At 44.8% G+C, this 14,493-nt stretch overlaps 1 protein-coding gene and 1 long non-coding RNA gene across 11 annotated transcripts in view; one reads left to right on the top strand and one right to left on the bottom strand.

Moving 5' to 3' along the window:
- Positions 1-14,493, bottom strand: part of HECTD1 (HECT domain E3 ubiquitin protein ligase 1) — a 138,842-nt gene that overhangs the window by 91,953 nt on the left and 32,396 nt on the right. For all 10 annotated transcript variants that reach the window (XM_053284319.1, XM_053284321.1, XM_053284326.1 and 7 more), the window contains 3 exons: positions 14,312-14,410; positions 13,103-13,217; positions 11,646-11,820 (listed from right to left, as the gene is read on the bottom strand). In XM_053284319.1, the coding sequence (XP_053140294.1) occupies positions 11,646-11,820; positions 13,103-13,217; positions 14,312-14,410 (389 nt within the window). The remainder of the gene's footprint in view (positions 1-11,645; positions 11,821-13,102; positions 13,218-14,311; positions 14,411-14,493) is intronic.
- Positions 12,253-14,493, top strand: part of LOC128339851 (uncharacterized) — a 29,504-nt gene continuing 27,263 nt past the window's right edge. The window contains exon 1 of the long non-coding RNA XR_008313259.1: positions 12,253-12,589. This is a non-coding gene — a long non-coding RNA (uncharacterized LOC128339851). The remainder of the gene's footprint in view (positions 12,590-14,493) is intronic.

The raw sequence follows: 14,493 nt of genomic DNA, 5'->3' as shown, positions 1-14,493 counted from the left end.
TAAAAGCTTTAAGTCTAATTAAAAGCATGGGTGAACAAATGTGTCCTAACTGCCTTTTTAAAAGTTGTGAGAGATTGGAAGGCTCTTATTTCAGCAGGGAGTGCATTCCAAAGCCTCAGGGCAGCAACAGAGAAGGCCTGTCCCTGAATAGCCATCAGACGAGCTGGTGGCAACTGTAGATAAACCTCTCCAGATGATCTCAATGGGCAGTGGGGCTTATGGAGAAGACAACATTCTCTTAAATACCCAGGGCCTAAGCTGCTTAGGGCTTTATAACCAGGTATTTTACCAGGATTTAATTGGCAGCCAGTGTAGCTCTTGTAGTATAGGATTAATATAGTCCCCCCAAGATGAACCAATCTGGCTGACACATTCTGTACAGTTATCGGACTACGTATAAAGGCAGCCCCACAGAGAGTGCATTGCAGTAGTCAAGTCTGGAGGTTACCAACATATGTACTATTGTTCTCTGAGATCGTTTATCTCAAGAAATGGGCATAGCTGGCCTATCAGACAAAGCTGATAGAAAGCACCTCTGGCCACTGCCTCAACCTGAGACATCAGGGAGAGGTTTGAATACAGAAACACTCCCGGACTGCATACCTGTTCCTTCTGGGGAAGTGTGACCACACCCAGAACCAGCAGTTCAAAATAGTCTCCCGAGTTCCAATCCCACACAACAACTACCTCCGTCTTATCTGGATTCAGTCTCAGTTTGCTATAGCTCACCCAGGCCATCACCGTCTTGAGGCAGGCATTTGGGGAGGTTATGCCTTCTCCTGATGATGCTGACATGGAGAAATAGATTTGGGCATCATCAGCATACTGATAACACCCTGCACCAAATCTCCCAGTGGATTCATGTAGATGTTAAACAACACTGGAGAAAATATTGAGCCCTGAGGGACACCATATGTAAGTTCAGATTTTGAAGAGCAACATTCTCCAAGTGACACCATTTGGAATCAACCCCCAAGAGGTAGGAGAAGAACTACTGTGAAGCAGGTGCTTCCCATCTCCAACCCTCTCAGACACTCCAGAAGGATATTATGGTTGACAGTAATGAAAGCCACTAAGAGATCCAAGAGGACCAACAGAGACACATGCCCTCTGTCAAATCCCCATTGAAGATCATCCAATGCAGTCTCAAGCCCACAGCCTGGCTGAAAGCCAGTTTGAAATGGGTCTATAATGGGTCTCCTACAAAACTGCCTGGAGTTGGGAGGCTATCACACTCAATTATTTTGCTCAACCACGGAAGGTTGGAGACTGGCCTATAGTTGCTTAACTCTAAGGGATCTCAATCAATCCATCATTCTTTATACGGTCCCTCTAAGGGATCTAATGCAGGCTTCTTGGGAAGAGGTCTGATAATTGCCTCCTTAAAACAAGGAAGCATCCTTACCTCCTTCAGAGAAGCATTTATCATCTCTACCAGGTCTTCTACAACAACCCCGCTGCTGGATAGTATAAGCCATGTCCGACAAGAGTCAAGAGAACAGGTGTCAGGCCTCACTGCTCCAAAGAGTTTGTCCACCACATCCTCAGGAGTCACAAACTGAAACTGATCCAGGTTAACCATAAGAGGAGTTGCTGGACACAGCAGGTAATTGATGGATCCAAATTCCAATTCAAGGGAGGAGGGGCACACATTAGCCCTCTCACAACTCTGAACAACTCTGCTGGGCATGAGCTTGCAAATGCAATACGGGCAGAAAATTGCTTATTTGCTGCATGTATCAACTAAGCATGGATCTTCAAATGAGTTGTAATCTGTCTGATTCAAGTCAAGTCTTTCTCCACATGAGCTCCAGTCATCTACCTTGCTGCTTCAGCCCCCAGAGATCTTCTGTATATCATGTGGCTGGTTTTGAAGTGTGTTGGAGAGGATGCTTAGGAGCAAGCATGTCTTCTGCCCTGGTGAGTTTGCTGTTCAAATTCTCCAGTAGGGCATCAACAGGATCACCAGCAGAACCAAGACTAAATCCTTCCAAGGCTTCTTGGAATCCTACTAGATCCAATAACCTTCTTGGGTTGACAATCCCCCAAGTTAGTGGCCCAGTCTGGTCCAAGCTTCTCCCTCCAGGATACTCTGTTGAGGAGCAGAGCAGGGGAGGGGCCGTGGGCGGGGAGGTGGAGTGGCTGTGTTCTATAAGAACAATATCTCCTTACCAGGATCCCTGTTGAAGTGTCTGACCATACTGAATGTGTGTACCTAAGTTTGGGGACCAGGGATAGACTGGGACTTCTGCTAGTGTACTGATTACCTCGCTGCCGAACTGAGTCACTAACTGAGCTGATGGACTTGGTCTCGGGCATGGCGTTGGAGTGGTGTTGGGGGACTTCCAGGCTTGTGGTGTTGGGGGACTTCAATGTACACTTTGGGACCGATTTGTCTGGAGCAGCTCAGGAATTTATAGAGGTCATGACAACTATGGGCCTATCCCAAGTGGTCTCAGGACCGATACATATTGCTGGTCACACACTTGATCTAGTCTTTCACTCTGAACAGGGTGGTGTTCCATGGGTGGGGACTCCTGTGATTTCCCCACTGTCATGGATGGACCACCATCTGGTTAAGGTTGGATTCACAGCCATGTCCCACTTCCACAGAGGAGGGGGGGGCCCATTAGGATGGTCCGCCCAAGAAGGTTATTGGATCCAATAGGATTCCAAGAAGCCTCGGAGAGTGTTGGCTCTGCTGGTGATCCTGTCGACACTCTGGTGGAGAACTGGAATAATCAACTCACCAAGGCAGTGGACACGATTGCTCCTAAGCGTCTTCTCCGACCTGCTTCTAAACTGGCACCTTGGTATACGGAAGAACTACAGGGTTGAAGCGGCGAGGAAGACAACTAGAGCGCAAATGGAGAAAGACTAGACTCAAATCTGACAGATTACTACATAGAGTGCATCTGAACACATTTGAAGATCTATGCTTAGATGATACGTGCAACAAAGAAGCGATTCTTTTTCTCTTGTATTGTGACCCCAAGTTCACATCCAGCGGAGTTGTTCAGGGTTGTGAAGGGGCTAATGTGTGCCCCTTCTCACTTGAATCAGTACTTGGAACCAACAATTACTCACTGTAATGTTTTAAATGAGTTTTTTGTGGACAAAATCTCTCTTATTCGGGCCGACTTAAATTCAAACTCCACAATTGTTACAGCGTCTAATGCCGAGGTGTCCAGCAGCTCCTCTTATGTGATTATCCTGGATCAGTTTCATTTTATGACTCCTGAGGATGTGGACAAGTTGCTCGGAATGGTACAGTCTATAACCTGTCCTCTTGATCCTTGCCCTACATGGCTTATACTATCTGTCAGGGAGACTGTTGTAGAGGGCCTGGTAAAGATTGTAAATGCTTGTCTGAGGGAAGGCAGGATGCCTCCTTGTCTTAAGGAGGCAATCATTAGACCACTTCTGAAGAAGCCTACCTTGGATCCCTCAGAGTTAAACAACTACAAGCCAGTCTCCAACCTTCCATGGTTGAGCAAGGTGATTAAGAAGGTAGTGGCATCCCAGCTCCAGGCCGTCTTGAAAGAAACTGATTATCTAGACCCATTTCAAACTGGCTTTCTGGTGGGCTATGGGGTAGAGACTGCCTTGGTCGGTCTGATGGATGACCTCCAATTGGGAATTGACAGAGGGAGTGTGAATCTGTTGGTCCTTTTGGACCTCACGGCAGCTCTCAATACTATTGACCAAAGTATCTTTCTGGAACATCTGAGGGGGTTGGGGGTGGGAGGCACTTGTTTTGCAGTGGTTCCACTCCTACCTCATGGGCAGATTCCAGATGGTGTCCATTGAAGACTGCTGTTCTTCCAAATCTGAACTTTCCTATAGGGTCCCTCAGGGCTCCATACTGTCTCCGATGTTGTTTAACATCTACATGAAACCGCTGGGAGAGATCAACAGGAGATTTTGTGTAGGGTGTTATCAATATGCTGATGACACCCAAATCTATTTCTCTATGTCAACATGATCAGGAGAAGGCATAACCTCCCTAAATGCCTGACTGGAGGCAGTAATTGGCTGGATGAGGGATAACTGAGGCTGATCCAGATAAGACGGAGGTACTTATTTGAACTCGGGAGGCGATTTTGATCTGTCAGTTCTGGCTGGGGTCATGCTTCCTTAGAAGGAATAGTTACACAGTCTAGGGGTGCTTCTGGATCTGAACCTCTCCCTGGTGTCCCAGGTTTAGGTGGAGGCCAGAGGTGCTTTTTATAAGCATTGGCTGATACGCCATAGGCATCCATTTCTTGACATGAACAACCTCAAAACGGTAGTGCATATGCTGGTAAGCTCTTGGCTGGATTACTGCAACACGCTTTATGTGGTGCTGCCTTTGTATGCAGTCCAGAAACTACAGTTGGTCTAGAACGCGGCAGCCAGGTTGGTCTCTGGGTCATCAAGGAGAGACCATATTACTCCTGGGTTGAAAGAACTACACTGGCTGCCGATAAATTTCTGGGCAAAATATAAGCTGCTGGTTATTACCTATAAAGCCCTAAACAGCTTAGGCTCTGGGTATTTAAGAGAACGTCTTCTTCACCACGTGCCTCACCACCTGTTAAGATCATCTGGAGAGATCCATCTGCGGTTGCCGCCAACTCGTTTGGCGGCTACTCGGGGGATGGGCCTTTTCCGTTGCTGCCCCTGGAGGACTTTGGAATGTGCTCCCTGTTGAAATAAGAGTCTTCCCATTTCTGGCAACTTTTAAAAAGGCATTGAAGACACATTTATTCACCCAGGCTTTTAATTAGATTTATGGTTTTAAATTTTTAATGTTGGTTTTAAACGATTTTAATGTTAATTATTATTTTAATGTTTAAATAATGTTAATTGTTTATTTTAATTGTTAATTGATTTTAATTGTGTTTGTTTTGATGTAAATTGCCCTGAGCCATTTTTGGAAAGGCGGCATGCATAAATAAATAAATAAATAAATAAATACATACATACATACATACAAAGTTTCTGTGATGCATACCAGGTCAGCCCCTTCATCCAGAATCAGATCTGGATTCTGGATGTAAATGCATTATTTACTGACAACTACTAATGCAGGGAGAAGCACACTTACAAGTGACTAGCACCAAAACGAAGCACTTGCCTGGACAGTATGTTACAACAACTCAAAGATTTCAATCTTTCAGCCGTGTGGCTGTATGATTTGGGATAACTCAATGTTTATTTTGAGCTGCAAACCTCTAATTGCTTATTCACTCATATATATAACAATTCTGAAAGACAGCAGCCATTTTCTAATATGGAGACCAAACTTTGGGGTAAAAAAAAATATTCACAGCCTACATTTTCAAATTCAGTGTACCTATTTTCTCAAAACACCTGGTTATTATATTTACAAACTGCTTTTCAACAAAAAAAAAGTTCTCAAAATGGTTTTTATAGAAAAAGAAATAACTAAATAAGGTGTTCCCCTGGCCCAAAAGAGCTCACCATCTAAAAAGAAAAATTAGGTAGACACCAGCAACAACTACTGGAGAAATGCTTTGCTAGACTGGTGGAGTTGCTCTCCCCCTAATAAATATATGAGCTTTACTACTTTAAGAGGCACCTCTCTGCTCAGTGCATGTCTCTAATTGCCCCCAAAAGGAGCATTGGTTTCTTACCATGAAGGCTTCTTTGCTGCTGAATTTGAGGATATCTCAGGTGGGTTATCTTTTCCATGTGCTCCAGGCGCAGAACTATGCAGAATAACTATCAACGCTTTAACTATCAAAGCCTAACTAACAGTAACTATCAAAGCCTGGGAAGGACAATCCCGCCCAGTTCCAAACAGCCAAGTCCAATAGGAGCCAGATAACGTACGAAAGGAAGCTAAAAAGGATCAATGTGCACTGGAGTGCACTGAACAAACAATCAGTAAGTCCCTGCAGTAGACGCGGGTAGCCCAAGCAGGTGGGTCAAGATGTACTCAAATCTTTTTTTAAAAAAAACTTTGTTAAAAATGTCCTCAAATTCAGCAGCAACCCTTCACAGTAAGTAACCAACGCTCCTTTCTCTGCTGCTGGATGAGGACATCCCATTTGGGACCTGCAACAGCTGACCATCCTGGGTGGGACTGCCCCAGTCTACTGCAGAGGGAGTACCTCTTGTAGCACTCTTCTGCCAAAAGCTGCCTTTGCTCATCGGTAAAGGTCCATCTTATAGTATCTCCTGAATGTAGGAGAAAACAATGTTGCTGCTTTACAAATTGTGGAAAGCAGAGAATTAGTAGAGTGAGGTGCCGTAGTCGCAGCTGCCCTTGTTGAATGTGTGGAAACATGCAATGGAACGTGAAGCTTTTAAAGACTCATATGCTAACACAATTCAGACCTTAATCCATCTGACTAAGGTGGATGCAGATGCTTTTTGTTCCATGGACGCCGATAGGTAGAGGAGAAAAATAGAGCATCTGAAGAGCAGAAGCAAGCTGTTCATTTGGGGGAAAACCTTCAAGCAACAATGGATGCCCAACTTGTGCCAGGCATGTTCCAAGGGATGATATGGTTACAGATAGAAAGATGGTAGAACAATTGAACACTGATGGAACCTTTGGAATGAATGAAGGGTCTGGAAGAAAAAATGAATCGATGTTTGCTTACAGACAGAGTTTGTAACTCCAAGACCCTTTTTGCTGAGGTTATTACCACTAGGAAAGCAAGCTTGAATGACAATAAAACGCAGTTGTATCAAATGGATAGGTTCAAATGGTGGGTGAAGAAAGGAGTGTGACTCCACTGAGGAACCGTTTCATGGAAGACTGGAAAAATGTGACCTTGTCGACTGGAACTAAAAGGCCTGATAGGGCAGCTGCCTATTTTTTTCAAGCTGTAAGCCTTCAAGTCTTCCTCCAGCCCTTCATGTAGGAAACCTAGGAGCAACTTGATTCCACAGGATTCCTTACATCTCCGGTTCCTTTTACATAAACGTAGAAAGATCCACCAAGTAAATTTGTAGATGAAGTAAGTGGATGCCTTCCTTGATGCCAACATAGCGTCCACTTTGTATGCCAAATACTCGTACTGACTCAGGATGTTCCTCTCAGTCTCCAGGCATGTAACTTTAGCTACTGCTGGGTCATGATCAGATATGGGACCCTGATTTAGCAGGTCTGGTGATGCTGGGAGGAGCCACAGATCTGATATGGCAAGAAGGAGAAAAACAGGTTGTTCACCTGTAACTTGTGATCTGGAAGCGATCCATTGTATTTATAATGAATGGGTTCTGTGCCTGTGCAGGGACATCGTGGACAGATTGACTAGCTCCTTGTGATGCACCCAACAGCCCTGCACATGTTCCATGCAGTTTGATCAGTTTCAATCATAATGAATGGGTGATTAGCCAGCTTCCCATCCATTGGCGGTCACAGTAAGCCCTCAAAGCTTACCTGCTTTAGCTCCTGAAACCTGCCTCCTTTGACAAATGCAGGTCAATGGCATAATACTTTATGAATGGCTGATGCGATGACCATGTTGCAGCCCAAATTTCCACCATTGAGATTCCTGACAGATGAGAAGCAGAAGATGCTTATGTTCTCATGGAATGTGCCCGTATGGCACCTGGAGGATCCTTCACCTGTTGTCTATATGCCAGGCCTATCAGCTGCACTAACCACTGGACAAGTCTTTGGAGCTATTCTGACAATCAGTGGAAAGCGGGCTACGGGTGCTTAGACCGCTTTCCACTGATCGTGAGACTCACAGGGCTCGCAGCCGAGCCCGGTTGAGTCAAAGTGGGTCACCCGCTTTTGTAGCCCTCCTCTAAGCCCGGGTTAGCAGAGCGAGTGCTCCTCTAACCCAGGCTTCCCGATCGTAAATAGCTGTGGTGTGGCTTCGCGCCGCGGCTACTCACGAGCAGGCCCCACCTCCCGGCTCCGGGGGTCTCCCCAGTATGCCCCGAGCACTCGCACAGGGCATACTGGAGCTTCCAGGGGCCGTGTGGTGCCCGAACTAATCAGCCCCCGCCGGCTCCATCACGGAGCCGGCAATCACGTGGGCGGATGATCTGGCTGCCCAGGGCTCCCGCCCTGATCGTCTGCGGGGAGAGCGGGCTTAGCCACAGGGTGTAATATCTTCATCTTTGCCATCGTATTGTAGACCGGCTCTTTTAAGATCTGGCTGCTTCAACGCCAAGCCCAGAGCTTCAGCCATCTCTCATGCTTGTGCATGATAGGCCTTTAGCTCTTCCAAGGGTGGCAACCACACCCTCTGATAAACTTGAAGATGCTAAACCCTTTGTGGCTACATACTGTACCGGTGACTTCCATGGGGCGTAATTTGCACTTGGTCTTGCAAAAATTGAAATGAGATTTGATACCCCTGCTTGGTCCCCTGGTTGCCTTAATGGTGAGATTAGACATACTGGGTTTGATGTTGAAGGCAGCTTCCTTATTGGTGGCATTGATGGCGTTTTCAGCATCAAGAGGGGCCCCTCTTCGCTATCATGCTCGATATGGAGTCCTCAGCTCAAAAAACCACAAAACGTTGAACCAGAGGGTGTGCAGTCCCAAGATTCCAACATTGCCAACAACGTTGTTGTTGTTTTGGGGTTTAATGAGACATCATCTTCCTATGCCTCTTCTCCAAAACCTTCATAATCATCTCTGTAGTAGCTCTGTTGCGGCGTTACTGCTGTCGGTGATTATATCGGTGTCCAAGCTGGTGACAAAACTATTGGTCTCCATCTCTCCGCCTCGGTTGCAGTGATCAGTGCCACGGTAGGTACCGAGTTTTCAGTGCCATGGTAGGTACCGAGTTTTCTTAATCTGAAAAAATTTCCTGTACCACCATCAGTGAGGGTGTACTCCTCTTGGAGTCAATCGTCTTGTTATTTTTCCTAGGAGGGGAGTCCTCCTCCTCCTCAGCTGAAGAATGCCTGCGCCTCTTATGATGGTGGTGTTTTTGGGTCATCGTTTCTGGTTGCTTGAACTCCAGCTCCCTGATGGCTTTTAGACTGTGTTTCTGCAGATTCTAAATGAGGACTTTCTTTTTCGCACGGTATCGTGCTCGACATCGATCTCCATGTCAAAGGGTATGCCAGCCTCGGCACTGGGGGACGAAGCGGCTCATCATAGAAGGCCACCTGAAGCTGAAGTGCTCGGTTCTCCAGTGTTTGCTTTGAGAATGAGCAACAAATTTTACAAGTTTCCGGGTTGTGTTGCTCCTCTAAACAAAGCAAGCAAGCGTCATGACTGTCCCTTGATGATGGCATCGGTTGTCAATATGACACGGGGCAGATATAGGAACTGTTTTCCCTTAGCAAGACAGCATGGTGCTATCCTCTGATCCAAGGACAGGAGGATGTCAGTAGGTACCAGCACCTTCATCTGGTTCTTTTGCGCTATCACCTTCTGATAAGCAAGTAAAAGTCACTGGAATCCAGCCTAGTTTACAGAATCTAACACTGACACAAGACCTAGTAGGCGTGCTAGTGTTATCACTGGGACCCTTTTGTTTGGAAGTATTGACTGAATGGCAGACAGATGTTTCTGGATATGATCCTGAGGTAAGGTCAGGATCTGTGTTGGTCTAGGGTGGTGTCTATCAGAACCCTCAGATGGTGCAGTCTTCATGTTGGACACAGGTGGCTCCTGCAAAGATTTAAGGCCTCCTGAAGAAAGCTATAAAATTTATTAGCCACTGTACTAGCCTTTCTGATAGATGCTGGATTAGCCCACTCCTGTTTAATCGTATCACTGAAGAATTCAGGGGAAAGGGAATTATCATCTCTGATCCTATTTTTTTGGAAAAACAAGTGCCCCCTTAATATTGGATGGAATCTTTTGGGAAGGCAACAGCTGTAAATCCAGAGTGTGAATAGCCTTATTCAACAATGGGGCAAAGTCATCAGAAATAAATAACCTTCGAAAAGTAGAGAATCAGTGTGTTGGTCATCTGACCACTTCCCCTCTTCCCTATAATCCTGATCTAGATCTCCGGGGCCTCAGTATTCCTTGGAGTTATTAGGCATGGGGTTGGATCCCTGTTTCACAAGGCCCAGATCCTGTAAGTAAGGGGCATGTGGGTGCCTATCCTGGTTGTGTGGGTCTGAGTTGTATTCTGATACCTCAGAAGAGTGGGGGGGGGGGCATTGTTCTTGTTTGTATTTCTCCCAGACCTTGCTGATCTCTTCCTTCTCTTTTTTTCTTTTCTAGGGTTTGGGTTATCAGAGAAAGATGAGGAGGAAGGTGTGCATCCCCCTTTTTTCTGCTGGAGCTATTTGGTGACAATGACTTTAAACCAAGCCTGCCAGGCTGATGGTACAGAGAATTGTAAATCTGAAGTCAAGGCGGTGGGGGCAACTTGTTAAATCCACCAGGATCATTGGGGCGGGGGGGTGGCCTTGGTTTCACTGGCCCTGGGATTGTCCTCCAATGCAAATGGATTGCCTGCCAAAAGATCCCTCTGGTCGCCAGATGACTCGCCTGCCTTCTTTGTTGCTGTGAATTCCCGCGCTCTCATGCTTCTCTCAAAGTGCTTTGGATGACACCACACCTCCCACCTACGTTGCAACCGTTCTGCTTTCCCAAATGCAAAGGCTGGGATCAGAATGGGTGTTTCAGATCTCAGCACTTTGTCCCGGTGGCCTGGGCAGAACAGTTGAAGGTGGCACCAGAGATTATGGCCCGAGGATGGCTGAGTGATCCAGCACTGTAGGTAGATGGTTTTCTAGGGCCATGGCTGCCACCACTGACAGGGCTCTGGGCCGAATTGGGACGTGTGTGTGTGTGTGTGTGTGTGTGTGTATCATCCCCCAAATTGTCCTGGCACTCTAGACTGCCTGAACAGGTCTCACAGCCTACTGGAGGGAGACCCAAAATATCCTCTGCGAGATTCTTCACAGTTGTGCAGCCTGGTGATAATGAGGACCTAGTGATTCTCAATGTGCTATTGGATGGTATGCACGGTTGAAATTGAGCACTGGCCTTCCCCTTAGGGATAGGAACATTGCGGATCTTTGGGTCTGGATGCTGCATGGTTGAGCGAGTGACTGCAGATGCAAAGTCGAAGGTAATTTTTTTTTAAAGAGAAAGTTAAGTTGAAAGTAGCAGATGAAATAACCAGTTAGAAGATATAAAGAGCAAGGGTTTTTTGGGGGGGGGGGGAGGCTCTCTCTGCAACTGGACACAGCCTTGGCGTCGCAAGGAGCTAACAAATTCTTCCCAAAGCTGATCTGTGCAGGCGCAGAACCCACTACTTATGAATGTTGGAACCACTATCCAGATCTAAAAGAACTGGTGGGGTTGTCCTTCTCAGGTTTTTAAAGTGCTGATCGCTATTTTGCATAATCCTGCCTTTGGAGCACGTGGGAAGGATAACCCACGAGAAGTCCTCATCTAGCAGCAAAGAATGACTTTATCTTTTCCGGAAACCTACTAACCTATCACATAAAGCACTGTGCAGATAAGTGCTTAGAGTGCTATTTTTCCTCCCATCTTTCTGCTTGGAAGAATAATTCATGTGGGGCTGTTTTGTTTTTAAGTTTGGCTTCCCCTCTGCAGCACCATCTCATTTCTCATTCCCGATACATCCCATTCTGACATTTATACAGATAACAATGACAGCAATCCAGAACCTTGACAGTACCTCCTTCTATAAAGTATACAGCAGAAATTTCTGTTCCCTTCTTTTTACCTTATTGAAGGAAGCATGGTTTGTTGAAATGTTTGCGCAAACACAGGCAATAGTCTTTTCAAGTATATTGGTGCCATTTCTGGATCACCTTTGGGCTCATTTGATTCTTCTTCATCTTTGTTTGCATCTTTCTTTTTCTTTTCATCTCCTTTGTTAACTGGACACATCCAGTCACCTGCAATTTGTTTTAAGAGACTTTTAATAAAGTATTCTTATACAAGACAAATTATATTTCCCCCGGGGGGTGGGTGTTGTTCATCACGTTCTGTTCTTTTAAATGTGGTGGTGATGCATGTTGCACATAGCTACTTAGGATCTAGGTTATGTGGCAATATATTTCAAAGGTTTACAGTCTTTACAAATATTCTCGCAACAATGATAAGTAACAGTGTTAAGAGAAGTTAGTACTTTCATGTTGCTGAATATATTTGATGGGGCTTTAAGGAAGAAGATATGAGTACAGTACACCCTGACTTAGCAATGCTCACTTCCAGATTTTTCTGAAGCTGCATATTTATTTATTTATCACATTTGTATGCCACCCCAAAGTTCCACCTCTGGGCAGTTCACAACAGTGCAGATGGAAGCAGCAGAAAGATGTGGCAAGCAAGGGGTTAATGGGAGTCTGAGCCTGGTTGCTGGGGTAGATGATGTCACAGACAGACCACACACCATATCCTGTGATTGGCTGCATTTTCCCACAGGGAACCAATTGAATTGGGAGTTGATTATTTCCTCTCTTTTGGGAGAAGGGGTTTCTGTTCTTTTGTGTTTGTCTTCAGTTCTTTGTGGGGTTTTTTTAGAGAGCTGGAAGTTGGGAAGGAGAGAAGAGAAGGCAAGGGAAGTACCTCTCTCTCTCTCTCTGGGGCCTTGCTCATTTTGAGCTGAGGAGTTTACTTGGAGGCCTGTGGAGAAGAACAGCCCCAAGGGCACAGGATAAAAAGGTATTGTAGGGACAGTACTTGTAGTTAGTTTGCATTAGTTTCTTATTTTGTTTTCCTGTGTTGAAAGCTGAAGCTTTCTTCTCTATTATTTTCCTTTTGCCCCAATTCATATCTCTCTGTAACAATAAAAAAAATTTTTTTTTGCAATTGTTAATACTGTTCAGGGGCATAACTATAATAGGGCAAGGGGAGACAGTTGTCTGGGGGCCCACTGCCTTGGGGGGCCCACCAGAGGCAAGTCACATGACTGACTCCCCCAGCCGCGCACCCGCCCGGGCTTCCTTCAGGTAAGCAGGCAAATGGTACTGCAATCCTCTTAAAGCAGCAAGACTACTATATATCCACCTTTTAAGGTTATTGACATGAACTTTCAACATTTACAGCCCATTTCAATCACATTATTAGTGTGATTTTTGAATTCACAAAAACAAGAGCTAACAATTCAGTATTTTAAATTAAGTATACATTACTGCATTACTCTGAAGGAAGCAGTCTGGCAACTTTTACACGAACCTGGAGACTGAAGAATAGCTACCACTTCACTGTGCCCCCTTTCTCGAGCCTTGTCCAAAGGAGTCTTTCCATCCTCATCTCTCAAATCTGGATTGGCACCATGTCTCAAGAGAGTCTAAAAAAAATCAAGACTTTATCATCTAAATTGCTTTAATCAAAAAGGCAGGATATTTAATACTGGGTTTCTTTGACCTTGCTTAGGAAAAAGTAAGCGGTGCCAGGGTGGGGGTGGAAGAGCCATTTCTGTGCATTTTTCAGTAAAGACATTGAGTTTGCCAACTGAACAGATGTAGCTAGCTGCCTTATACCAAACTAGACCATTGATCCATAACTTATTTGTATCTGTAGACTTAGATCCTTAACTATTACACACCAACTCTCAATCCATGGGTTTATTTACATAAGGCTCCAGAAAAAGAAATAGAAAAAAATACTCAGGATAGTTATTTTCAAGAACTTTATATAGGCTTATTGTGAAGCAAATTAAGTTCAGTGCAGTGAAGATTTCCCACTGACCTCCTAGACTCCAGAGGGTCCATGAATCCCAGCTTAAGAATAACTGGTTTACACTAACCTGCAATAGCTCTCCAAGCTTTCAGACAGAGGTCTTTCCCAGCCTAAACTAGAGATACCAGGGATAGAACCTGCATGCAAAGCATGTGTATAACCACTGAGCTACAGCCCTTCCCTCTACTGTATATATAAATGTTACAAGACTATCCATTGTCATAGCATGTATTACCGCTGCTGACAAAATAAATTTAAGAAGATTGCAAAATACTTCCTATGTAATGGAAATAATATATAGATTTTATTCCCTTATTTATACATTGTAGTAAGATACCTGGTAACATCCACGCCAAATTCGAATATACCCCTCTAGAAACAGTATTAATTCACCTTCATACTCCTTCCCCCACTCCCCGGGAAGGTCTTTCCATTCTCTTCTCTAACAGCCAAACTAAGTCACTGACCCAATATGTTGTTGGGCTCGGAATGGCCCAGCAACCTACAGGGTTCAACCTACCAGGTCCAACAATACACTGTCTTTTTAAAAAGAAAACAAAAACCACTATTTACTTCTGCTGATGTGCAAGTTAATGAGAATTCAATTTCTTTAGTTCTTTTAAATTACTTCCCTTTAAAATATAAAAAAAATGTAAATAAGACCAAGACAGTCAAACAATTAATATTTTTTTTAAAAATCACCTTTGCTACTTGAGGTCTTCCAAAACAGGCTGCATAATGTAAAGAGGATGACCTTTGACCCCTATTAACATCAGCACCTCTTTCACAGAGAAATTCAACCTGTTTACAGAAAGAGAGGACATAAGGAGAACAGTTCTTTTTGCTCATCTCTACAATTTTCTTTATGCAGAACATCAAAATTA

The sequence above is a fragment of the Hemicordylus capensis genome, chromosome 1 (assembly GCF_027244095.1).
Source record: "Hemicordylus capensis ecotype Gifberg chromosome 1, rHemCap1.1.pri, whole genome shotgun sequence".
Lineage (NCBI taxonomy): Eukaryota > Metazoa > Chordata > Lepidosauria > Squamata > Cordylidae > Hemicordylus > Hemicordylus capensis.
This window is presented reverse-complemented; position numbering and strand designations above follow the sequence as displayed.